Source organism: Manis javanica, chromosome 4 (genome assembly GCF_040802235.1).
Source record: "Manis javanica isolate MJ-LG chromosome 4, MJ_LKY, whole genome shotgun sequence".
Taxonomy (NCBI): domain Eukaryota; kingdom Metazoa; phylum Chordata; class Mammalia; order Pholidota; family Manidae; genus Manis; species Manis javanica.
Genome location: NC_133159.1, coordinates 170,723,566 through 170,750,370, shown reverse-complemented (window position 1 = coordinate 170,750,370; position 26,805 = coordinate 170,723,566). Strand labels below are relative to the sequence as shown.

The window sequence follows — 26,805 nt, the reverse complement described above, 5'->3', positions numbered from 1 at the left end:
AACTTGGAGTGCTGGCTCTATCCCTGACTCAGGGTATGACCTTGGGGAATTTTCTTCTGCACCCCTTATATCTGAGTCTCTTTATTTATGAGGGAGGGACAATAACACCAGACTCAAAGGGCTGTTAGGAGGATGAGATCAGTTCAGCTGTCAAGCACTGGCAGTTGCTAGGAGTTCATTAAATGGCAGCTCCCTTTCTTCCCTTTGCAAGCCTATCTCCGTGTCACAAAGGAAAGAGATGGGTGGTGCATGCAGAAGGTGCCTGACCCTGGAGCCGGCGGGTCCAGCCTGTCTCACAGTTTCGGGTGCCCCTTCCCCTTCTCCCAAATGGGAGGCATCACTGCAGCTTTGCCTGGTGAAAGGTGACAATGAAAGAAGATCCCAGACAAAAAAAATACTTTGGAAAGGCCTTCCTCCCAGTACGGTGTAAGGCCCAGTCCTCCTCCTCCCAGAAGCCAGATCCCCTAGAAGGAGGTGTACACTCCCCTCCTGGCACTGTACTGAGCAGTGGGCGGGTATGCAGGTCGGGGGCAGATGTCCTTCCTCCCGTGCAATCAGTTGGTACCTCTCGTGTGCTTTCTGTCATGACCCCCGGGAGGCTCTCACACAGACCAGAATTTGTCCACCCAGACAGTGCATGGACCTCCCTATGCAGCCCCCAAATATTAGCCCTGGGTATTATCTGCAAGGCCCAACCACATGTTCATTCTTGGGCACGTGAATAATTAAGAAGGCAGCTTGCCAACTGAGGGCAAGAAACTTTCTGTATTCAGGGCATAATCTAGCCCAACATTGAAACATACAGAAATCAGAGATATGAAGGCCCAAATCTGCAGGCTGAGCTTTCTTTGCCACTTCAAAGAAGAGTTCCAAGTTGAAATTCCACTCTCTGCTCGTCATGTCCAGCCTTACCTGCTGGAATGTCATGGGACCCTCCCCAGGGAGAGCCCCCTACCCACCCAACTCTGTCCTTAAAGGCTCATCCCAGAGGCAGTCTTCCCCATGAAGGTTTAGCTTCATTTATTCATGCATTTGACCTAGGGCTCTTCTCTCAGTTATAGGGTATATGTCAAATAGGAGAGTCCTCCCAACTATACGAAAGGGACCCGGCCCCGGCCCCTCCCATGTCCACCTTTCTCAGACAGAGGGGACTGTGTCAGAAGACAGTTCATGGGTGGGTGGGGAGGGGGTCAGACAGAAGCCGCCAGCATGAGACCCTCGGAGGCGTTTCAAGGTTCCCCAGAGCCTGACGGGGAGCCTGCCGCCCTTGCAGGCTTCGTGAGCAGCTAACGAAGCTGGAGGGGCTGTGGTGTTTGCACTGCTTTCCCTGGACAAGCCCAGCCCTGGGACCCAGGAACCCTGGCCTGGCTCAGCCCGAGAGCTGACTTGCTGTCATGCCAAGAAGCCTGAGCTTCAGGTGCTTCCCTTGCACAGGCCCTTCCTAGGCCTGGAGTCTAATTTTGTATTTGCAATCACGTGTCCCTTCTCTTTTCTTTTATTATGTTAGCTGTACATTTTATTAGGTGAGTTTAAGGAGGTTTCCTTCATATTCTTAATTTGCTAAGATTTTTTTTGTAGAGGTAAGATTCACATAAAATTGACTATCTGAAAGTGAAGATTCAGTGACAGCTAGTGTGTTCACAATGTTGTGTAACCACCATCTCTGTCTAGTTCCTACACATTTTCATCACACCCCAAAGGAAACCCTGTACCTATGAAGTAGTCACTCCCCACTGTCCGCCCCCCTCAGCCCCAGGCAACCACCAGTGTGCTTTCTGGATCAAGGACTTCCCTCTTCTGGATATTACGTACAAATGAAATTGCACAATATGTGACATTTTATGACTGACTTTTTCACTTAGCATCATGTTTTCATGTTTTTTGAGGTCCATGCACATTGCAGCATATATCAGTACTTTATTCCTTTTTATGGCTAAATAATATTCTGTTGTATGGTTAGTCCACAATTTATTTATCCCTTCCTCTGTTGATGACAACTAGGCTGGTTCGATCTTTCAGCTATTTTGAATAGCACAGCTGGGGACATGCATATATAAGTATCTGAGTCTCTGCTTTTGATTCTTTTGGATATATGCCCAGCAGTTGAATTTCTGGGTCATAGGATAACTCTATGCTTACCTTTTTGAGGAACTGTCAAACTGTCTTCTACAATGGCTGTATGTAGATAAAGTGAAGGTTCCTATGGCCAGGATTCTCACCTGGCCCTGGTTGGCTAGCTCACTACACAGCTGTGGGCAATACGTTGCTGTTGACATGTCCCTTTTCTTTAAGAGGGTCTGTCTAGCAGCACACACTTGAGGGCCCAATGGAATCTGGCTCTGTCCCCAGTTGGGCTGTGGATATAAACATCACCCAAGCAGGACTTCTCAGGAAGATGGGGTCCCTGTCTGTGGGGGCACCACGAGGCCCTTCATGAAAGAAGGTGCAGGGGCCCGGAATGGAAGTGTAATGTCAGGGGTAGCCCACTCTTCCCCAGCAAGAAAGCTCTGTGGGGACCAGGACAGTGAGCTTCTGGCCCTGCACAGGGCTGGTCTCTAGGGTTGGAACTGGGGATTCCTACTGGCTGAGGCCAGCCTGCTGAGCCTGTAACCTCACTCTTTCCAGGCCAAGTAGGGGTCCCGCAATAAGGATTGTGAATGTGTTTCCTTTCCTCTCTCTATTTTCCATCTCCCAAGACCCTTGGAAAACACAGAGTCTAGCCAGCAGCCCCAATCTCTGTCAGCAAACACAGAGCTCTCCAAACTCGGCTGCCCCTGATTCCCTGAGGGAAATCTTGGAAGGAAGGCCCACCCGTGTCCAACAGCCAGCCCAGTCCCCCCGCCCAGGCCCAGGCCTTATGAGACAACCTGCCTTCATGTGTGCTGTGGCCCCAGCACCTGAAGGCAGCCTGGCTTGGACTGCTACCGGCCTGAGGCCCGTGGCGAGAGCTGCACCACGCCATCTCCGGGCTCGGCATTTGCTGAAAGGTTTTCCCATCACTTATTAATGAGCAGCAGCAGCAGCCCTGGGAATTAGGGCTCGGCTGGGGACCTGGGCTCTGAGGGCTGAGTAGGCAAAGTGGTTGCTCCTAGGGGCTTGTCATCTGCCACTGGAGGGCAGTCCATGCTGCTCCTGCCTACAGGTCGCACCCCAAAGTGCTCATCCACTTAAAGCAAAGCATGAGCGTTTGGGGGCAAAAGGCAGCTTCTCAGGCCTGCTGGGGCTGGTTGAGGCCCCTGTGACAGGTACACACCTGTCCATCTTCCTTCTCCCCTCTGCCTTCCCAGCTGGGGCTCCCCATGCACTGGCTCACCCACACAGCTGCCCACACAGAGAGGTCAGCACATCCTGTCATCCAAGGTCAACAGGGCTCCAAGATCTAAAGTCTACACGGTGCTTCTCTAAGGCAGACACACATGGAGACAGCATGGCAGGCCTTGTGTCAAGGACCCCTCGCACTTTGCCTAATCCTTTCCCTCAGAGGCAGGCTCTGTGATCGTCTGGACTGTTTGGAGCAGGAAAACCAGGCACCGAGGGGTTGAGCAACCTGCCATGTAGTAACAGCCTGTAATGGGCTCAGCCAGATGCCAAATGGCCCCTGAATGGCCAGGTCCTAGTGACCCCTGAGCTGGGTGTCATGTAAGCAAAAAGCAGGTACTTAGGAACCATATCATTGAGTTCAATGCCTGGCTCTCTCTACTTGCTCTTTTTATCACTTCCTGGGGCCTCAGTTTCCTCCTCTGTGAAATGGGACAGGAAATAAATACAATAGCAACGTGGCCCCATGCTCACACCAAGTCAGCTCTCAGTTGCCCCCTCCTTCCTTCTCAGAGGCTGACAGTGGGCAGAGGGTGAGTGAATGAGTGACACTTCCAGGATGCAGTGGGTGGCGAATGGGGGAGGGGGAGTCTCAACATTGATAAAAGGAGGGCTTAAAACGTTTGTTCCCAAGTTACCAGAAATCCACAGCCTTGTGAACATGGGTGGAGCCACCTTGCAAAGTACCATAGACTCTAACATCTTTATTCCTCTTTAACAAACTTCTCCTGGGGCCAATTTCAAATCAAGTTTATTCTGGTATCTAAAGGCATAAAGCCTGTAACTCAGAGGCATCAGATGTAAAATATTCATGCCCCCTGGACTTGGTGCCGGCCCCCGACCTCGGCTGGCACTGCTGACCTGGGTCACAGCCCCTGGACAAGCTTCCTTTTCCAGCTGTTACTTGAACTGCTAGAAATGAGCATGGCAGGGACTGTGCACAGACAGGGCGGCTCTGCCTGGGAGCTGAAGGATGTGCTGTTCCTAAGTCTGGATCCGGATTTCAACTGGGAGGAAAAATGGCTCACTGAATAATGTAAACCTTGCTGTCACGTGGCAGCGCTCCTCACAGTGCCCTGGGAAGCACAGCACAGGCTTTTGAGCTCTGGCTAAGGAGGTTGGTGTCCCAGGGCAGGGCGGAAGGCTCAGATCCTCCAGGCCTTGTAGGGCCGGGAGCTCAGGAGTCCACACCTCCACTTGCCAGCATCTTCCTCATGCAAGGCAGCATTTCTTCTGAAATATCAAGACCGTCAGAAATTTATGACAATGTGTGTTGTGTTAAAAATGGGATCTGGGCAAACCTCTGGGTTTTTCCTTTCTTCCTCGTTGCTATCATTTCAACCTGTTCACAAGGTGGTGATTTTTACTTCGGTTTTTGAGTTGGTTAGGGTGGAACTCCCCTGACAGCCAGTCGTGCACCGGATCCCCAGCTGTGATTCTCAGCGTGCAGCCCAGGGATTCACCTTGAAAACAGTCCATCATGTTTTTCATATTACAATTGGCTCATGCCTCCAGGAGTTGTTTACTTAGGAGGATTGACAGCAAGCAACACGTTTCATTGGCACCTCTGAACAGAGGCACTGCACGCCTGCCAGGGCCTTTCAGCTTCGTTATTGGACGTCCTGGTGGCATTTCTGGGGAATTTCACCCACTGGTGGGCAAGACAGCTGGGAATGCAGAGTGGACATTCTTTCCTCCTTTTCCATGTGGACATGAAACCAGGCGGCCAGGAGAGAGCAGGGTCCCCACACCCCCAACTCCATAGAAGCACTCTTTAGAGAAAGAAGTTAAGTGCAGTTCAACCAATGTGAATCAAGCAGACTAGACTAGGAACTTGAGATTCAAAAACAGATTTCAGACCTGGCCCTCTGGTTCATGGGGGAGACACAATTTCAATATAAAGCAGGAAGATACAATGATAGGGGGTGCACAGAGCATTATGTGTACTCAAAAGGGAAGGTGCAGGTAAGTCCAGGAAGGCTTCTTGGAAGGGGCGGCATCTGCCCTGATGACTTTTAGAAGTTCACGAGGTGAAAGGTGGGAGGAAAACTGCAGACAAGGGGAGGAGCCCGAACCAGACGTAATTCAGAAGAGCAGGGCATCAATGAGGAACCCTGCACAGCTCAGTGCCGTTTGGGGGGGCAGGGCCAGCCGCAAGGCTCAGGACCAGCAGGAGCCAGCCCATGGTGGCTACACATCCCACTTTATCTTGCAGCAGGTGAAAAGCATTGATGGTGCTGGGGTCAGAATCCCGTGTCAGCAGATGACCCTGGCAGGTGATTTTGAGGGAGGCAGTGACAAGGATCCCAGTTAAAAGAAAGGTCATGTGGATGGCACTGAGGCATCTTTAGGAGGTAAAACTGCAAGACTGGCCAATGGATGACATGTAGGCGAGGTGAAGAAGAGGAAGGAGACAAGAAACCTTCCACTGAGGACCCTTTGGGGGCAAGGAGAGGGCAGTAAGATAGTGAGAGGAGGTGGAGGGCTGCCAAGGGCAGGCTGATGGGTGTGAGGCGGGAGGAGCTGGCATCTGAGAACCACAGCTGCAGAGAGCAGCTAAAACCCCCTGGAGGTGTGAAGACAGGAAGTGAGAGTGTAGGGGACACCTCTGAGGATGGAGGGGAAGAGACTGAGGACAGCCAGAGTGAAATTAGGCAAGTGCGAGCAGTGTCTCCCACCCAGGCAGGCAGCAACCTTTCAGTGGCTTGCTGGAGCCTCCACCAGCTCCTGGACCGCCTGTCCAGCCCCAGGCCCTGCCTCTGGCTCCTTTTCCAGGCCTGTGTGATTTGCAGATGATCCGTACCTTCTTCTCCCTCCCTCAGGCTCTGCCTTCCCACCCAGCGCTTCAGCACACACACCCATCATCTTGGTGAGTCCACTCGGGTACCCAGCATGGTACAAGAGGTGGCAAGAGGGCAGTGCTCCTGAGACGCTCATGGAACCTTCCAGCAGAGGGGGTGGGTTGCCCTCAGCCCTTGCTTTGCCAGCTGTTGCCTGTGTGTACAGACATATTGCATAGAATGCCTGATGGTGGAAAAGCCCTCAGGCTGAGGGATGACTGCCCACGCGAGGAGTGTAGTGAGGGCCAAGTGAGTTAAAACACAAACAGTGAAGCCTCACCAGGCATTAGCTGCTGCCCGGTGGCTGGTCCTGTCGTGACAGTGGTAGTCAGTGTGGGAGCAGCTGCTGGACTCCAGAGGGGCTTTGCTCTGCACATCTGGTCCTGTGTCCCTTGGCATCTCTGTGAACTGGCAAGAAGCAGGGCAACTGAAAACTTGGAGAGGAGACCTCCAGGAGGACTCTGTTTAGGTGACTTAGGGAGAGGGCCAACTCCTCCTTCCAAGCCACTCAGTGCGCCTGGGCAAGGGTGGGGGGCAGAGTTACGCCCGCAGATGAGATGGCATTGGTGATGTCCAAACGCTGATTGCCTTCCTAATCAGGAGCTGCGTGCGGCTCCTCGCCACCTGTTTCCACTCGGCTTCCATCGGCTGGTCCGGACTCCCGCAGGCACAATCCTGCTGCATTCTAGGCTCTTCCCTTTTTCTTTGTCTTTTGACAGCATTTCTCTTGCTTAATGGTGAGGAGCTGCAGTATGGCTTCCCATTAACTTTTATCCTCCCCATAAATGGGCTGCTTGACTCACAGTGACAGTCGTTCTGTTCTGTTCCAGAGGTTTCTGTCGTGTTCTCGCTCACAGCCAGCCTGTAACTGCCACATCCCAGCCCACCAATGCACCACTCGTGGGCCCTGCTGTGCCCATGGAGGGAGGGAAGCTTTTACGTTTTATTTACTTGTTTCTTCTTTAAGCAATCAAGAGCGCCAGGCCTTAGCTCTAAACTTGCTGGAGGGAGCTGAGGCTGAGGGTGCAGGCGCCTGCTCTGGAATGCTGAGCCCTCAGCAGAGCCGGGGGTGTTGGCATGGCCTCTGGGACAGACTGGAAGGGGCACTGGAATGGTGGACAAGTGAGAGCTAGGGGCCAAGTCTCCCAGGCCCTGGGTCAGGACACAGCCAGGAGGAGGTGAGTGGCCACTTTGAAACGGTGTAGGGTCCCTAAGGCAGGGCTGCTTTCCAGAGGGGATGGATGTCATCTACAGATGGACGGGGATGAGGGCACAGATTAACCTTGGGGCATCCTCCCTCTTGCCCCAACTCAGCAGTTGACCTTGAGTGAGGCTTTTGTCCCAGAGCCTGGGTTCCAGCTGGCCTCACTGCCTCCATTCTCACGGGGAGAGGGACAGACCTTTCTAAAAGGCAAATCTGATCATGTCCAGTTGCTGGTTTAGCATTCTTCCGGAGTTCCCTACACTCTGAGGCTCCCCCCCAACCCTGCTCCTCCCCTGCCCTCCACCTGCCACTGAATGCACAGCCTCCTTCCACCTCTCAGAAGCCCAGCCTCCTGACCTCGTGCCTCTGGGCTTCAGCAGTGCCATTCCCTCTGTCTGGAACATGCTGCCGGTCTCCAGCTCACTGCCTCCTGCTCATCCTTTGGGGCTCAGCTGCAGTGTCAGTTTCTTGGGGAGCATCCCTGACCCCATTACAGGCTTCCCTGCCCTGCTCGGCGCCAACTCAAAGTCGAGAGATTCTGGCTCAGCCCCCACCATAGCCCAGCATCCAGCCCCGTGCTTGCACACATGGGTGTAGACCTGAGCTGAGCGCCCGCTGGTTGTCTGCAACTATGAAGGTGCCCTTCGGCACTCGACAGGCCCTCATCAGGGTGGGGGACGTGCCTCGCTCTCTCCGGCTCCAAAGAGAATGGAAGGTACAGGGGCGCCCTTGCTGGGAAGCCACAGGACGGTGGACTGAGCACAGGCAGTCCCGGGTCAGGTGCCCTGGGGGTTAGGGACCAACAGCCCAGTGCTCTAAGCCCCGCACAGCGTGCTGGTTCCTCACCAAGCAACCTGGAAGTACCAGGGTTCCAGCAGGTGAGGGAGAATTTTAACCTGGTGCTCTGGTGCCAGGGGCAGTGAGAGGGGTCTTGAACCCAGTGTTTGAACCTGGTTTCTGGCTGCCCAGGTGTAGCTCCTCCCAGAAGAGGGGAGCTGCCCTGTGCATTATAAGATGTTCAGCAGCGTCCTGGCCTCCACCATTAGTTGCCAGGAGCGCTGAGGTCCCCCCTCGTTCTGACGGTCACAGCAGTCTCCAGCCACTGTCTCCTCGGAGGCAGAATCCCCCAGGTCGAGAACGTCGGGGGTGGCAGAAGAGCACCGAACCAGGCTTCTCGGCTCGGCTCTGTCTCCAACCAGCCTGTCATCATGGAAACGGCACTTGCCTCCGCAGGCAACAGTTTCTTAATGTGTAAAATGAACGGGATGAAGGGATGGTCCCATGGGTCCCTTCCAGAAGTTTATGATTCCACACTATGGTTCTCCTTCCCCCACCCAGGCCCTTCAATTAAAACTCTCAGGTTATTGGAGCATAACTTTCCAGAGATCTGCAGAGGCAAACCAACGGAAAAGCCTAGAATCTGCAGAGAGCTGTTTCACCTCCTTGGAGCTCCATATTTGCTCCTCATTAAAAGAAAGAAAGAAGCAAAGGGGGAAAAAAAATAAACCATGGTACTGAGATTTCTTCCAAGCAATAGTTATCAAGCAGATACAAGTAGAAAAATCACAGAGACAATAACTGAACACCCATTTCCCTGTGTTAGGAGAGAAAAGGAGCTATTGGTTGGGGAAATCTCCCCGGCTCCATTCAATTATGAATCTCGGCAGGAAGCCTGGAAAATCCCAGCCGGCCCTGGAGCGAAGGGTTGGCAGAGGTGTGAGGCTGGCACTGTGGGTTCACTGAGTGACATGGGGGGGTGGCAGAATGGCTGGAGAGCGAGGCCAGGATGGGTGGGCGGGAGCTAGGCCAGGAGGATGGGGGCCTCTGGGGCCCAAGAGCCATCCCTGGGGTCCGCAGCTTCTGTGGGAGGAGACTTGGTTCAAGGGCTTGCTCATTGGCCACCAGAAGGACCGAGGAGAAACCATTTATGGGGAATCTTCGCTGTGCTGGCCACACATGGTCACAGTTACTTATTCCTCATGACAACCATGTGAAGTCCATCGGTGTCCCCACTTTATAGATGAGGAAACAGAGATGCCGACGGGCACAGCAAGGGTTTTCCCAGCTGACTGAAACCTCAGGAGGTCACATAGCTTCCATGTGTCAGTGTGGAGACTGGCGTCCAGCATTCCTGTCCCTCCTGGCCCTCCTGTCTCCTAGGATCTGTGTGAATGATCTTTGGAGCCCGTGAGAACTGGGCTGGACTCTCTTTCCCCTGATGAAGTCGCAGCTGGGTGGGTCTTAGGGTTCTCTTGGCTGCAGGCACAGAAACTGACCTCTTCTGGCTTATTTCCAAAAGAAGATTTTATTGGACATGGAGGGTCCCAAGGGATTGAAGGAGCTTAACAGCCAGGATGGAGCAAGGAGAGAGGCAGGAGTGCCTGTAGCTGGCATCCTGGACCACCAAGAACACTCCATCCATGAACTTCCCAGCATTCCTTGGCCCCTGGGTCTCCTCTCCTTTTGATCCGTATCCATACTTCCAAGAGAGCAGCTGATTAGTCCAGCACAGGTCAAATGTGTGTCTAAGATCCCTGGCTGGGGAGAGGGCCCTGCAGTGTGGCCACCTGGGGGAACTCTGTCTGAAGGACCCCTTCCCAGAGAGAGGGGCTCCCCATGGATATACCCCAGAAGTTTATCAGAACCTCAAGATGAGCTTAGCGCCAGGCAGGTAGCCTACCCCTTCTCTCCCCATCTCTGGTCCTCTGAGTACCCGACCAGAGCACAGGGTCCTTAGCGTCCACGACCTAGTAGATGCCTCAGTTTACCAGACTAACTTTAATCTCTAGATTCCATATTTAAAGAGACAAGTTTGGGGTCAGAAATAGAGTTCTGCCAGGGGGGAGGGGCTTGAGCCAGATGGTTTCAGACAGACCCTGAACCAGTCTAGTCCCATCTTCCTTCTGCTGCTGATGACAAGAGTGACTTCTCTCCTAAATCCTCCATTCAGGGAAGATACCCTCTTAGACCTAGCAGCTTACCTAGACTGCCAGGGAGAGGAGGGGTCTTCAGTGCAGCCCCCACCCCACCACCTAGTTATACAGGCTGGAGCTGCAGAACACTGAGGAGACCCAGGGGCACAGCACTGCGGTGTCTGTTCTCCTCTGAACTGCCCAAACCCGGTCAAGTTGCGGCCCGTCACTCCTTAAGATGGCTCTCTCCTCTTGACTGGCAGTGGGGATGGGGGAAGGCAGGCTGAGTGCAAGGACCCGCTGGCCTCCCGCCCGCACCCCTGACAGCCCTGAGCACTGAGCCTGGGGGGCCCCTCCTGGCAGCTGCAGGCAGCTGCTGACTCTGAACCAAAGCTTAAATGTGTCCTGCCTCACAAGGAGCACCAGCTGAGCGGGAGCACCTCAATGCAGGGTGGGCATAGGGCCCGCAATGCCTCAGGCAGCTGAGCTCCCCTGGAACTAAAACAAGACACCCAAGGGGCTCGGATGAGGTCCCCAAACCTTATACCCGGCCAGGCTGGAAATAGTCACGGACATGCACAGCCACGAGAGGCCAGCTCTTCCCACCTCAGGCATGAGGAGATTGTCCAGCTGCAGGAAAGCTCCCAGTGGCACCGCAGCTCCAGCTGCCCAACAGGGTGATTCAGGCCTCCCTGTGGCTGCAGCCCCACCTACCTTTCCATCCTCAGCCCTCTGCCCCAAGCTCCCTGTGCATGCTCTCTTCCAGAAGCCCACTCCCCAGGCCGCTGGGCTTTCCCTGGGCCTGGCCCACCTGCTCTTCAGCTCTGTGTGAACTCCAGCCCCACCCAGAGCTGTCCCAGTCACCCCACCCAGCACTTGTCCCTAACTCTTTGAAACTCTATGAAGCTTCCACTTCCCTTGCAGCAGCTGTCAGTGGCTCCCTTGTTCTAAGTGATGTGTGCAGTCACCTCCCCAGCTAAGCTCTGAATTTTTTTAGACAGGACCACGAATGCTGAATTGAAGAAAGAATGGCAAAGGGTTGAATGGATGGGCCACGTCTTCTACATCAAAACAAAGACTCCAAACAGATCATAGAGGCACAATGAGGCATCTCAATGACTCTAAGCTGTGGCTGTCAGAAGGAGAAAAGGGCATGTGTGAGACTTGTTGCAGGCACCCTCGTTGCCTGGACAGACAAGCACGTGGCCATGGAGGGTTCCCCCCAAACTCCAGTCTGAAAACTGGCTGATCTGATAGCACCCCTAAGAAATAAGGAGTTAAAAACTATATATCATCAGAATTTATCCTCACCAATGCTTTGACAAACATGGGTGTCATTGGGCCCACTTCAGTTCTGAAAGATTGTAAAATATTCCCCATTTTCCAGCTAAGAAGTTGTCCTGATCTCTACTCTGCTCCTAGGCCAGCTTCCTCCATGCCGTGCTCTCTGGACTTCTCATTCATTCCTCTTTCTTCAGTCACAATTGAATGACTGCATAACTGGGAAGCTCCAGAATGGCAGAGACCATATCTGTCTTGTTCTCTTCTTGTATTATTACTGTTGCTGCAGCAGAAACACAACAAAATGTACAATGTCTTAAACATAATAGAAGTGAATCTACTGCTCATGTAATAGTTCCAAGTGCTGGTGCTCTTAGTGGGAGGCTTCCTCCACAGTGGGACCCAGGCCCTTCCCATCAAGTGGCCCCACCGTTCCTGGTGGCTAGTGGGGGAGGTGCTGGAGATGGAGGGCGCCCCCACTTCTCCAGAGCCTTGTCTAGGAAGGGCACACATCACTTCCACTCATATCCATTCACCAACTCAGCCACATGGCCATGTCTACCTGCAAAAGAAGCTGAGAGTACAGTGGAGCCATGTGTCCAGTAAGAAGTGGACATGGCTTTTCAGAGAGCAGATACCCTGCCACATCTGAGTCCTCAGCGTCTAGCACACAGCAGGTGCTCAATAAACGGAAGGTGGATGAAGGAACTGCCGGTCACAGAGGCTTAACAGGGTCTCGCGGAGAATCACTAACAAGCCGGGAAGCTAGGGCTCCCCCAGGAAAGTCCAGCCCCACCCGTGCTGCCCCCACAAGCCCAGAGTTCCTCTGTAGGACCCCGTGAAGTGGTTTCTGTTCCCAACACCTGGCCTCGCTTCAGCTGGAGACGGGCCAGCCGTCAGGAGGACGTCAGTGTGTGCCAACTGGGAAATCACAGTTGTTAGGAGGGTTCCCTGGAGATGGGCATGGAAGTGAAGGAACCATGAGGGAGAGCAGGAGACCGGGCAGAGGGCTGGAGGGGGTGGGGGTAAGCTTGCGTCTGCTGGGGACGGTTCGGCCCCTGGCCTGGACGCCTGGCCAGCACATCTGCTCCTGACCCCGTGTTATGGAATGAATTGTGTGCCCCAGGACCTCAGAATGTGGCCTCTTAGGACATAGGGTCTTTACAGAGAGAATCAAGTTAAAATGAGGTCATTAAGGTGGGCCCTAATCCCATATGACTGCCATCCTATGAAAAGGGGACATTTGGAGACTGACGCCCACAGGGAGAATGCCATGTGGAGACGAAGGCAGAAATGAGGGTGATGCTTCCACAAGCCAGGGGATGCCAACGGTTGCTGGCAAATGACCTGAAGCTGGGGGAGCGGCCCGGAGCACATCCCCCCTCAGGGCCTCAGAAGGAAGTCACACAGCCAACACACTAACGATGAATTTCTGTTGGTCAAGCCGCCCCTTTTGTGGCCCTGGGTTATGGCAGTCCCACGAACGAGCACGCCCTGCCTCTGTGCTGGAATGATCTCGGCAAGTCACTTCTGTCCTGGCCTCTAGTCCCTCATCGGCACCCACATGGAAGGACAAGAGTCAGGGTCTGCTGGCTGTGGCCCTGAGCCTCCTTCCTTCTTTTCGTACCTCCTTTCTGCCCTCACCCCATACAGTTGCTTCCAGGAGTGGCTGCTCCCTGCGCCCAACCTTCCAACCTCCAGTCACAGCCGTGGGGCCTGGGCAGTCAAGTTCCATCTCTGCAGCCTACTGTGTGCGGCCTCCACCCCCACCCCAGCCTCTTCTGCCTCCACACCCCCGCTGCTGCTCTCTGCCTACTCCAGGCCACCTGAGGTTCCAGAGCACAGGCTGGCCAGCCTGCGTGCCTGTGCCCCCGGACGCCCTTTGCTTGCACTGTCCACCATAAGCCTCCTCTCTGCGCCTCGGCACCCCTCAGAAATCCTAACCTTCTGCCATAGCCAACTACTCACATTCTTGACTGGTGGGGGGACCCTGGATTAAGCATCACTTCCCAGTGAAAATCCATCCTCAAACGTCAGCCAATGCCCTGTAGCCCAAGAGTCTTAGAAAACAAATTTTCCTACCAATAAAGAGTGTTGTGGACCCCACACTTCCCCATCACACTCCAGCCAGTCAGAACTACTGTAGCCCTGGGAACACACTGGATCCTCTGCCTCCAAAGTGTGGAAGAAAAGTGCACTGACTCTGAAACCCAGAGGCCCGGGTTCAGCTCCCCACTAGGACACTAAGTAGCAAACGGTGTTAGTGATCCTATCTACCTCACAGGGTTAGTATGAAGACCAAGTGAGTTAACAAATGGCAGGTGCTTAAAATAGTGCCTGCCATGTAATAGGTGCTAAATAAACCCTTGCTTCATTCATGCTGTGTATCCTTACACTATTCCCCATCTTCTTGTCCCTCACTTGGCTGGCGACCCACCACCCCTCAGTTCTCCACTTTCTCCACAAAGCCCTGCATCCTTTCTGGAAAGGCCTGTATCCTTCTGGAAGCAATAGCCCTCCAGCCCTTCTAGGCTTTTCCTGCCCTTCCCACGGGGTGTTAGAGTTGGGGTAGGGGGCCAGGCTCACAAAGAAGCACTTGGGAAAACACCTGAAGAGAAGCATCCTACAGGTGCTCTCTGAGCTTCTCCCACGGGCCCCACTCCAAGCTGAGGACAGTCCATTTGGCCCTTGGACCACAGCTGTGATGGGCATATTATGACCCGATTCACAGTGCGCAGTCCAGTGAGGCCACCCTAATTTGGACTAGGTGGGACACAGCCATGCCAAATTATTGTAAAGGCAAATTATTGATCACTATTTAGAAAAAGTTAATGTTGATTATTTTCCAGCACAAGATGATTCCAGTGGCGCTGGAGGGATGTTTGGGCCGCGGGTGGTGCTCACCCTCTCCTCCTCCTCCGGTCTGGGCCCCTCTGTCAGCAGCTGGGCCTCTTCTGGGTTTGTCCGTTCCTCGTGTTGACCCAGGAGGTGGGGAACGTTGAAATCATGCATCTGAGCAGCCCCCTCAGGGGTGTCTGTTTCCAGATGTAGGCCCCGCACCTGAGCCCTCGACCTCAGCTTTGAGCTCAGCCACGACTTCAGGACAAGAGCCCATGATCTCACATGCTTCAGATCCCTCCCCCTGCCCTCCAACCATGTGGAATGACACGGATAGTCATTTCTTTTATCCTTTTCTGCTGTCAGTTCTCCCTGGAAGCAGAGCTTGCTCCGGGAGCACAAGGACATGGCCCAACTCAGACTGTAGCTCCAGCACCTGGAACATGCCCTGCACAGTGATACTAGCTCAGTGAAAATACTGATGAGGGGTGGCTGATGCACCCTCTTCTGCTTGCCCCTTTTCATCACCCCGGGCTCCGGCAGCCCCTGCCGATCCAGAGCTGCCTTCCCTAAGTCCTGGCGCCGCCACCACCTCCTGCTTCTCTCCCAGGAAACCGTATCTTGGAGCTAGCCCAGCGCCAAGCACTCTCCCTTGCTGTGTGGTCCCACCACCTGGTCTGCCGTGGGAGTAGCAGTGGTCCCTTCTGCACTTGCTCAGGATTCCTGGAGAGGCAGCATCAGGGCCGAGTGGGAAGCGCATTTGGTGAACATCTAGAAGCTGGATTCCAGAGGCTTCCGCTCTGTCATGTGCACACCAGGCATCCCCAGAGCCTCTGCTATGAAATGGGTGAAGAACATTTTCCTTTACATCGCAGGGTAGAATGCCTGTCATTCAGGGTTCAGCCTCTGCCATGGGGCTTTCACGACATCTCTGAGCCTATTTCTATCATCGTCAAAGGAGTGTTACTACAAAGCTGGGAAGGGCTGATGCATGGAACATGCTCAGCACACCAGCTTTCATCTTAGTCTGAGCCCAGGGCTTGCATGCAGGTGGTGTAGCTTGGGTGGCCACCCTAGGGAGCAGGGAAGGGGAAGCGGGGGCACTGGGAGAGTGAAACCAAGATGGAGAGAAAGCCCCTGCAGGAGGCGTCCCTGAGTTGATCATTCCTGGCTCCATCCTGCCGGGACTTGCCTCTGACACAGGGGGAATGGACCCAAGGGATGCAGGATGGGAACATTTATCCACCAGCTCCCATCCTCCTGCTCAAAGGTCACCCCAGAGTGGGGCGCCCTAATCCTTGAACTTCCAGTTCCTCATTCAGGGATGCAGTGCAACCTACCCAGTGCCACAGGCAAAAAGTAAGACACGATGACTGCAGCTGAATCAAGGTATGGGCAGATGACACCCGCATGGAGCTGCCTGTGGCATCAGTGAATGGCTGGAGTAAAAGGTGTGTGTGCAGAGAAGCATGAGGTGGGGCAAAAGGTCTCTGTACACTCTCAGCAGGTGCCCCTTGCTGCTGTTGTGTTTGTGAGGCCAGATGAAGCCGTGCTTATAAAAACACTTTGCAAGCGATAAAGGATTACACAAATTACTAAGTCACTCTCTAACATTCTTTGCTCCAGGATTCCCTTAATTACAACAGACCTGTGAGGTGGCCCATATGGAGGCTGACGTCAGATGCCAGCACCCCTGAAATGACTCATACAGTGCCCAACTTGTCTGGTTGGCCTGGACTTTCCTGGCTTTAGCACTGAAAATCCCGCATCCTGGGGTTGGTCACCCTGGCTGCATATAGGGGTGTGTAACCCCCGGGCACAGCCCACAGGGAGAGCAATGGGGAGATTCACCCAGGAGGGGCAAAAATGCCACCCACAGACCATCCCACCACCACAGTTCACAGCCCGATCACCAGCTCTCTGACCTGAGTGGGCCTGTGGTCATTTCAGAGGCACCACCACATTTCACTAACCTGCTTTTTTCACTTAGCAACATATACAAACATCTCTCTATGTTAATACATACAATTTTTTAAAAAACTTTTATTCATTTTAAATAAAAAGTATTAAGTTGAGACTAATGTAAAAGTTGCTCACAGCCCTAGAAGGAACGGGCTCCGGGCCTAGGGAAGTAAGGCTTGCTCCCACGCTGGTACTGTGAAAAGGAAACTACACTTTGGCAGAAATGAGGAAACCATATATTTATGTATTCAATCTGAAAACAAAACTCATTTTGAAGCACCAGCTTGCATGTAGACACATTTGCTCCAAATGCCCCTCCAGTATATTTTGCTAACTTCCACTCTGTATTTAGGGTGGTATTTTATGTTTGATAGAAATTACAAATAGGAACCACACTGTCCGACATATTAACTCCTTTTTTAACACATATTTTCTTAGTGGCTGCATATCCATCCAGAGTTACGGTTTGTCAATTCACTGTATCATAGAAACAGGTGTTTCTCTTTCTTGGGGCTGTGTGTACACACTATGGATCCCACCGTGTGGGATGATGCTCAAAGATACCTTGACTTATCCAGTAATTGACCCCTTTCCTTTCCTTTATCCTTCCTCCTATGCTGAGCTTGTCTGCACAGACTGAAGGAATGGGTGTTGTCATGGGTTGAATTGTGTCCCTCAAAGGATATGGTGAAGTCCTAACCCCCAAGTCCTTGTGAATGTGACCTTGTTTGGAAATAGGGTCTTGAAGAGGTGATCAAGTCAAGATGAGGTCATGCGGAATCAGGGTGGGCCTGAATGCAATGACTGTTGTCCTTATAACAAGAGGGAAATTCGGGCATAGACACACACACAGAAGGGGGTGTGTTGACAGAGGCAGAGAGCAGAGTGCTGTGTCCACAAACCGCGGAAAGTCGGGGATTGCTGGCTGGGAGGAGGTAAGGAAGGGTGGTACCCAGGGTCTCAGAGGGAGTGCGGCCCGCAGACACCCTGATTCCGGACTTCTGGCCTCCAGAACTGTGAATCTCAGTTTTCTAAGCCAAGTTGGTTTGTGATAACTTGTTACTACGCCCCGGGAAACTATACAGGTGCCTCGCTGTGTGAGCCTCATCCACTCATCCCTGGTTCCAGCCTTGCCCCCATCCCTTCCCCATTTACATGCAGGAAGGTGAAACTGCCTGGCTCACAGTCCTGCTAGGCTTTGTGCAAGAGGCTCTTAGCCACATTTACATTTACAAAAGCGCTTCTTGCTGAGTGTGCTGCTGTGAAACACACAGCCTCCCAGGTGTAGGCCTGCAAAGCACCTTCACCAGCCCTCCAGTGCATGACCCCATCTGGGGCCCCAGTCCTCAACCCGGCCTCTCTTATCTGGTGGCTGCCAGTGGAGAGGGCCTGACCCCCTCCGAAGGCATTCCATTTTCAGACAGCTGTAACTTTTAACTTCCTGAAAGATCTCCTGCCTCCCCCAAACACCAGCCATGGCTGCTACTTATAATCTCTGGAATAAAAGAACCTCTCCGTCATGTGTCAACCCTTCAAATCGCTGTAGGAGGAATGGTGTCCAACAGGAGGGGAGCACACGCTGCTTTTCCAGCTACCCAGGGTCTGTGGGTGAGGCCCTAAGCTGAGGACAAGAGGTGGCTGACAAGCTGCCAACTGTTGGGACCAGGCCTCTCCCCGGACAGACCTTATGAAGAGGCAGAAAGCCTGACCCCATTCCCATCCGCCTCACCCCCATCCCCAGTCCAGGGAAGTGGGCTGTGGAGGAGAGTGGTGCTTGCCCCCTGTCCCCAGAGTCAGGAATGTGGGTACTTCCTCAGAATTGATGTCCTCTGGAGGTCAAACACCTCCAGTTCCTTCAGTCAGTTCTTTATTGATGGTTCCAGGACCAGTTTTGCTCCCTCTTCCAGGTCAGCTCCCAACACTGTGCCCAGAAGCACAGCACCCACCACCGAACCCAGCATTCCAGCTGCTGCCCCCTCCTCTTCTCTGGACCCTGTGCTTCTGTTAACGGGACCTGGTGCCAACTCAGTTTCCCAGGATTTTTTCACAAGAGCTGCCTTGCCTCCCCCAGCCTGTTTTTGTCAAGTGCAGTGTTTGGTCTTAAGGACTTCACATTTATCCCTGTCAAATTTAATTCTGTTAGCACTGGCCTAAGGCATTTAAAAGGAGAAAATTAATGGCTGATGTGAGAAGAGAGAGAGCCATTTCCAATCCACTTCACACGTGTTCTCACTTGGTGAATGGGCCATTTGCCGTGTTCTCTATTATGTGGTATTTAGGGCTGTTAATTTTGAGATCCTGGACTGGCCACATTGTAGGAATACTGAGGTGCTTTTGGGGTCAGTGGCCTGTGCTCCCAGAGACATGACGGCTCTCTCCTTCCTAAGGGTCTGAAAACCACTGGTGTGAAGAGACTTCATTAGTCATGTGGCCCCAGGTGAGCCATTTTCTCCATCTATAAAACTCGGGAATTGGGCCAGAGGGAGCCTCTCCTGTTAAGATTCTCTGACTGTTTGTGGAGAAAAGGTATCGGGGCCTGTGCATATGTTCACAGATCTATTCATCTATGTACATCATGAACCACTTTTGTTAGAGACATTTCTATAGGCATAGTTAACATCTGGAAAAAATATCCTAAAATGTATCCAGCTTTTTATTTCTGGGTGATAGGGTTATGAGTGAATTAAGATTTTCTCCTCTACATTTTTTTTCTGTATTTTCTGTAATGTCTGAAAATGAATCACTAAAGCTTATTACAAGAGAAAAGAAACTGGCTCCCCCTCCGCATCCTGACACCACTCTGCCCTGGGGCTCCTTCCTCCTGCTCACAAGCACTGTGGTTCTCCACCCACTCAGCCAGTCACTAGAGTAAGGACCTGCTGAGGACAGGGCCGGTCACTTCTGGGCCCAGCAGCAGCAGCCCTCCCCTGGGCTGGGCGAGGTTCTTGGCCTTGGGCTAAGAATCATCTAAATGCCTTCCAAGTATTGACTCACAGGATTCTCCTAGGATCGCTAGGTGATGAAAAGCCTGTGTTATCCCCATTCTGCAGATGAGGAAACCGAGGGAGGTGCCTAAGTCATTTGCGCCGACACAGAGAGCCCTATCACAGCGCGTCCCACCCAAGTCTTCACCTCTGGGACCCTCAGTCTGTCTCCCACCATTTTAACCAAGCCCAGCCCACCCACTTACTGCCCTCGAGGCCAGGGGGGTCTTCAGAAAGCACAGGTCCTTACCAAGCACTGCAGTTCTTTGGAGGCGGCAGCTATGGAACCCGCCTGAGGGAAGAGCTTGGGAAGGTAGCTGGTCAGCCAGCTAACTGGCAAGCAGGTGGAAGAGCAGCGTGCCCCAAGCTCATCAGAGGCTCTCCCAATTGGAAGTACCAAGGAGACAGACGCTGGTCTGGTGCAGGCCTTGTTTCCAACATTGTGCTTCCGACCTGGAGGTCCGGCTGGGCTCTGGGAGGCCAGCAGGACACTTGGCAGCAGCTACAGAACTAGAAATGGCCCCAGTTGGAAAGAGCCCCACCCTGGGCCACACAGGGGTGTCAGGATGAACTCCCTGATGAAGCTGGGGGGCTGCCTCGGGCGTGAGCGTGCCGGCAGGGCAGGCCTGGGCCCCTGTGCACCCCTCTCCACCTGTGTCCCAGTCTGTGCTGGCATTCCCAAACTTCAGGGCACAGGGGCTGGGAGAGCTGGAGAGAGGATTCTGGAAGGGGAGGGCCTGGCCTTCCCTCCTGTTGTCTCTAAACTACCCAGGGTGTCCTGCCCCCCACCCTGCGAAGGCTGCTTCTCAGAGTCAGGGGGAACCCAGGGAGGAGATGGTCCTGGCCTCTCCGGAAGTGTCTCTTGCTCCATGTTCTCTTCCTTCCATCGCACTGAGGGGTTTGGAATCATGTTGCCAACTGTGCTCAGAGGTGGCATGTCCCTTAGGAGAGATTCATCATAACTGTGTGCTTGAGAGAGAAGATACAGACAGACAGACAGACACCACGGGGCAGGCTTACTGCTGGCTCACTGCCCCCCTACCCTCCCGTGGCCCCCAAGCTCCCCCTTGCACAGGCCCTTCTAAGTCTGGCTGCACTGAACTTCCCACCACACCCCTAATACACCAGGCCCCCACCCCCGCCCCGCCTTCTCACACTTTCTCCTCTCTGCCTGGAACATTCCCCGCGGGTAGGGGGCTGGCATATCCTGGCTGCCCAGGGGGCTTCTGCTTGATGGCTCCTGGCCCTGCACAGTGTTTAGTGCCGTTCCTTTCGCCAGTGTGCTCGCTGTGGGGCCCTTTCCCACTGTGCAGTCCTCTGTGAGTGTGCCCGCCCCCACCAGACCGCGACGCCTGGGACGGCCTTTCTTCTCTCTGTGCCCAGGGCCCACAGTCTGGCTCACACACAGTAAACAAGTCTGGGATGAATGGACTCATGGACCCATGGAACATCCACAATGTTCTTTTCCCCTTGTTCCCTCCAGGGATCTATAAAGGGCACTGCTTCCGGATCAATCACTTCCCAGAGGACAATGATTACGACCACGACAGCTCGGAGTATCTCCTCCGTGAGTGTCAAGGCTCCTTTGCTTCCTCTGTGCTGAGAGGGGCTGTGGGTGGCAGGGTGGGTGGCTGGGGGAGGACGGGCCGCGGGGGTGCAGGGGGGCTCTTCTCTGAGGGCTCTTGTCACTCCCTTCCTGATTCAGCCTGCTGGTTCAGAGGACGGGACTTTGTTAACACTGCCACGAATGCTGGGTATCCCAGGGGAGCTCCTTGGGTGATAGGCCCCCACATGAGGGGACAGTGAGGGGGTGGGCGTCCCCACTCCCCAGCCCTGCTGGGCATGCCTGCAGCCTGGGCTGCTGACTGGCACAGCTGGGCTGGGGACAAATAGGTTAAAGACATAGGTTTTCCCAGGCAGAGCATCCCTGGGGGGACTGTGACACCCATAAGACACTGTCCTGCTGGCACTGGACCTGCTCACCCCACCCCTCCTCGGCACCCAGCATTCTATTCGTAAAAAATCCGATGAAGTCACACACTAAGACAGCCTGGTGGGGTCCAAGCCGCCGTGGGAGAAGGTGAGGAAGGTGGCAGGAGCAGCCTTGGACACGAGGGCCTTCAGTGTCTGCAGCAGCACCACCGCTGCCCTCTAGTTGCCCTGCGAGCCCCTACCCACCCCGGGGCCCCACGCTGGGCTGTCGCCCACCACTGGACTAGAGCCCAGAAGGCACAGCATACGCTGAACCCTGAAGGGCAAACCCAGCCCCATACCCTAAAGCCACATCTCATGCCTGGGCCTGCAAATACCTCCCCGGGAGGAAGGCTGGAGCCTCAGCCAGGCAAGGAGGCTGGAAATGGAAAAACAGCACCATTTCTAAGTCGTCTTCCGCTCTCACATTAGCCAAGACCCATGCAGAGCAGCTTACAGCAGCAGCCCTGGGGGCTCCGGTTGGGCTTCATTTATGGAGAATCGATACCAGCATCCTCAGAGGGAGCACAGTTCACTCTGCACCTGCTCATGGATCATTTTTTCCAGGAGAAAGGATGTGGGTTCTGAGTCATCTAGTGAAATAGAACAGCATGTGGTTCCCAAGGAACCTGGAGCAGTGTCAGGCTGCTCTGGCCAGGCCCAAACCTGAAAGGGTCCGGCCAGATCTGTCTCCCATCCTTGCTCCCTCACCTTCTCCTCTTCCTCTTACCTATCCTCTTTCTACTTTCTGGGGCCAACACTGAAGCAAGCAAATGATATTTCATAGGTGCACCAGAAATGGTTGTGCTGGTTGCACATGGCACAATTTGAGGGGTGCTACGGTATAAATGACATCCTTCAAGTTGCGCAGTCCGTGGCCTGCACAGCCGTCTAGAGTGGTCCCTGGTGCTCAGCGCAGCTGGGATGGCTCAACTGAAACATCGACTCTGACTCAAAACCTGCCCTTCTCCGCTCCTCCCAGGGCAATCAGGGGGTTCTTAAGGCTCTGAGGCCAATTCGCCCCACTGACCAGCCCTGGGACTGTGTTGAAGGAAGCAGTGGAGAAATAAATCATTCCCTCTCCATTTCTCACTTGAACTTGCCGGGGGTTATGGGCAATGGCACTGGGTCTCCCTCTTTACCCCTTGTCCCTGTGCCCTCAATGGTCCCCAGAGCTCTGGGATCTCTTTCTGAATTGCCCTCAAACCCATCAGCCCAGAGGTCAGACCATGTGGCTTCCTGAGGTTCCAGCAGGAAGCAGATAGTCACTTAAACAGAGTAAATGAAGGCCACTAAGGAAGGACTATTTACAAAGCTGCAGGCACTTTAAGGAAACTTGCAAGGGATGGTGAGCACCCCAGGCTAGCCACCCAAGGAGCCCTTATCCCCCTGGGCCTGAACAAGTGAAGGAGGCAGGCAGAGGAACCTGGAAGGGGACAACAGCAAGAACAGGGCTGCCAGGCAGGAGCTGTGGCCTTTATGAAGAAATGCAGCTGCCCTAGAATTTGCAGCCTGAAGAAGGAAGCCAGGGAAATAACTCACCTGCACCAAAGTCAGGGTCAAGGAAGCTGGCTGATTCAGTCCGCAGCGTCAGCCTCCGGGCCCCAGAGTGGGATGCAGGGAGGTAGAACGAGGCTCTGGAGGGGCAAACCAGGAACGTGCTGCGCCTGCACACATCCAGCTTCAGGCTCCAGCTGTCCTGAACCCCCAACCCCAGCAGTGTCCTGGGGGAGGCGTGAGCGCTGGGAGGCCCCCGCAGTACCCTGATTCCTGGTATTCAGTCCTCTGGTGTCTGTGCGGACTGTTGCTCCCAAAAACATGTAGAAGCACAGGAGAGAGAGCTCTGGGGACTGATGCTGCAGGAGACAAGCATTCATGAGATGTCACTTATTCACTCACTTAACACGAAGTTTCCGTGGGCCTACGATGTGCCAGGCACTGTATCAGGCACGTGGGATATAGCAGTAAACAAAACAGCTCTGCCCTCGTGGTGCTGACATTCCAGTGGACAGCGGGTATACTGAAGAAGGTCACAGAAAGTTCCACAGTGGCTGCCGATGGCAAGGCCTATAGGGGTGGCAGCCCAGCCGGTCCAAGGCTATGCTTCTTATACCCTGTCTTCAACAATTCAGGAACAAAGTCATCACCCCAGCCATGCATTCTGAAGCCTCCCAGAGAAATCGGGCTCTCGATGAGTTATGTCACTGTCACAGGGCTTCTTGATGGCCTCCAAGCTCTGCAATACCTCTGTGGTTTATGGGGTTTGAGTGGGTCACCACCCCACATCCCACCTGCCATTTCTCTTCCACCAGCCTTGCTGGCCTGGGCTGGGTTGGGGGTGGGGAGTGGTCCTGTCCATCTAATTTCCAGTTAGGTGTATGATTTCCATGCTAAGCCTCAGAGAGCTGTTGTCAGGGCTGCTGGGAGTTCTCAGTGTGCCTGAGAGCGAGTTAGAAGGAGGTGCCCATCCTCTGGGCAGACACAGATCCTTGCCAGGGCTTGATTTGGCCACGTGGCGGGGCTGGACATCAGCCCTGCCCAGCCCTCAGTTCTGTGCAAGACCCAGCCTGCACCTCTGTCCACAGTGCCCCTGGCTGGCACCTGCATATCCAGAGCTCCAGAATGAGCCCATGTGGCAAAGGACAGGAGCTCACATGACTTAGCTGGGCAGGACAGACGGCTCTGAGCCGGGCCCAACGTCAGTGACCTTAGAGGCACCGGGCTCCCTTCTCTCCTGCCCCCCTGCCCTGTCTTTAGTCCCCGGGCATCGAGGGGGCCTGACTCCCGGCTTTGCTGGCTGGCCCAGCTCAAACCCCATTTCGGAAGCCCACGGGAAACCTCCCAGAGCCTGTGGCTGCAACCAGACAGAAGGAGGAGGGGAAGGTGCTGGACAGAAGAGCTTCATTTAATGCCCCAAACAGACCCCTCTCTGTGAAGCGCAGGCACACACTGGTGGGCTTATAAAAAAGAGACAAACGCTGCCTTCAGAGGCTGAAAGGTGGCAAACCGGCTCAGCTGGCTCGGGAGGGTCCCCCCTGCCAACACTCCCTGACTCACTGTCCCCTGCCGGGGCCACTACAAGTCCACATAGCAGAATTTCTATGGGGCCGGGGAAATAGACCTGCAGGCGCACCAGGAAGCCCAGCTCGCAGCTCCGCCTCACCCCGTCCCTTCCTCCTGCCCCTCCTCCTAGCCAGAGGCTAAGGATGGGGCCCTCATACCCGAAGCCTGCTAAGTGCTTCACGTACCTTATTCCAGCACATTCTCACAACTCACGCAGGTAGTGTACGCTTTTCCTAGGGCGACTGTAACAAATCACTACAAACTGGGTAGCTTAAAACAGAAATGTACTTCTCTCAGTATGGAGGCCAGATGTCTTCAGGAAGATGTTGGCAGGGCTGAGCTGCCTTTAAAGCCCTAAAGGGATTGTCTTTTTGGCTTCTTGTAGCTTCTGGTGGTTCCCAGCACTCCCTGACTTAAGGCTGCCTCCCTCCTTTCTGCTTGTCTTCACACGGCTTCCCCCCTGCACATCGCCACTTCTGCCTGTGTCTTTCCCTTTAACAAGGGCACTTGTCATTGGATGTAGGGTCACCCTCATCTAAGGTGGCGTCACCCAGAGACCCTTAACTCAATCACATCCTTAACTCAATGACCTTTTTTCCAAATAAGGTCACATTCATAGGTGCCCGTGGTTAGGACTTGGACATAATGTTTGGCAGGAGCCATAAGTCAGTTCCCTACAGGCAGACATCACTTCTGTCCCCAGGTTATAAAAGAGGGGACTGGGGTGGTCAGACTTTAGCTGCCCTGGTCACCCTACTAGTCAGTGGCAAAGCAAGGGCACAAATCTCTCTCTGCTGGACACCACAGGCCACGCTTGTCTCCCTGTCCAGCCACCTCCTCCTCTGGGGCCTCAAGAGCTCCTGAGCTTCCATGTCCTCATCTGTCACCTGGGGGTGATAAATGATGATGATGATGTAGATAAAGGCCATCGCTAAGAAGCATGCGCTACGGCCTGGCCCTGTGCTGAGCCCCTTATACATAAAAACCAACCCTAGGACGTAGGTTCTATGATGAACTGTGTCCCACAAATGGGAAAACTCCGTTTCAGAGATGTGACACGGCCTGACCAAGGCCACACCACCAGCATGTCCCAGAGAGGGCCTCGCACCCACTCCCACCTGACGCCAAAGCCTGTGTCCTCGGCCACCCATGGGAGCTGCCTCCATCGGACGCCATTCCCCAGTCTTCCAGAGGCTCCTTGGACGTGGTGTCCATGAAAGGGTCTGTGGGCTGAGAGGTGTCGTCTGAATGGGAGGCAGTTCAGCGTTGCCAAGGCTGTTATTCCAGCCTCCCTGATGCCACTGGGGGGCTCTCCTCCCTTCCGCCTGGCAGAAGTGTGACCCACAACCAGGAGAGCCTACGCAAGACCTGGGCAGACGCGACTTGAGCCCCCTCGGCGTGCAGTGGGGGACTGACCAGCAGGCCTGGGCCCTCACGTGCTTCTGGCCCCACCCCACCCCAGCTCCCAACCCACCTCAGGTCTCCAGAGCCTAATGGGAACCTTCAAAGTCAGGGGAAGGGCCTTGGGCGTTGGGGCCCCGGGACAGCACTCCCGGCCACCGCAGGAGGGAGGCCGGTCTCACAGCCTCCCGGCTCTGTCTCCCACCCGGCCCAGGCATCGTGCGTGCCTCCAGCGTCTTCCCCATCCTCAGCACCATCCTGCTCCTGCTCGGAGGGCTCTGCATCGGCGCCGGGAGGTTCTACAGCCGCAAGAACAACATCGTCCTCAGTGCCGGCATCCTCTTTGTGGCTGCAGGTGAGCCGCCAAGCTGGGCCCTGCGCACAGGGGGAGGCGGGCAGACTGCATAATTAACTTCAGAAGTCCAGGGGTGTGGGCTGGGGCGGGGACTGGGGAGCAAATGCTGAATGGGTCCTTTCTCAATGACACAAAGGCTCTGGCCCTAGATAGAAGTGGTGGTAGCAAGCACTAAATGATGCTGAATTGTTCACTTCAAAGTGTTTGTTTGATGTGTTATGTGAATTTCACCTACGTAAAAGTAATAGTAAGTCCAAATGTGCCAGGTGCCACAAAGGGGCAGCACTGGAGCCCTACAAGCCTTCCACAGGGGAGCCTGGGTGAGTCGGGGGGCCTGGGGTGGCACCCAGAGGTACTCACAGAAGCCCACACCTGAAGGGGTGCAGCAGGTAAAGACAGGGTGGGGGCACAGGGCTGGCAAGGGTGCCGAAGAGGCAGAGAAGCCCCGTGTGCTAGGGTGGCTCCAGAGAGCAAGTCAGATCCTCCGGCCCATCGTGACTGCCCAGCTCTCTGGCTGAGAGACAGGCAGCAGAACCTTAGAGCCACCCCAACTGCAGCCCAGTGGGAACCCAGGAGCAGTGGGTGACAGCAGCAGGCCCCTGCCTAGTGGGCCCCAGAGGGCTTACAGTGATCGCTCCCAAGCCTCAGTGAGGATGGCGCTGTGGTGCCCTGCCTC

At 54.4% G+C, this 26,805-nt stretch overlaps 1 protein-coding gene across 2 annotated transcripts in view; it reads left to right on the top strand.

The window, feature by feature from the left end:
• Nucleotides 1–26,805, top strand: part of CACNG4 (calcium voltage-gated channel auxiliary subunit gamma 4) — a 58,299-nt gene that overhangs the window by 24,322 nt on the left and 7,172 nt on the right. For both annotated transcript variants that reach the window (XM_073235801.1, XM_017652800.3), the window contains 2 exons: nt 20,823–20,906; nt 25,989–26,129. In XM_073235801.1, the coding sequence (XP_073091902.1) occupies nt 20,823–20,906; nt 25,989–26,129 (225 nt within the window). The remainder of the gene's footprint in view (nt 1–20,822; nt 20,907–25,988; nt 26,130–26,805) is intronic.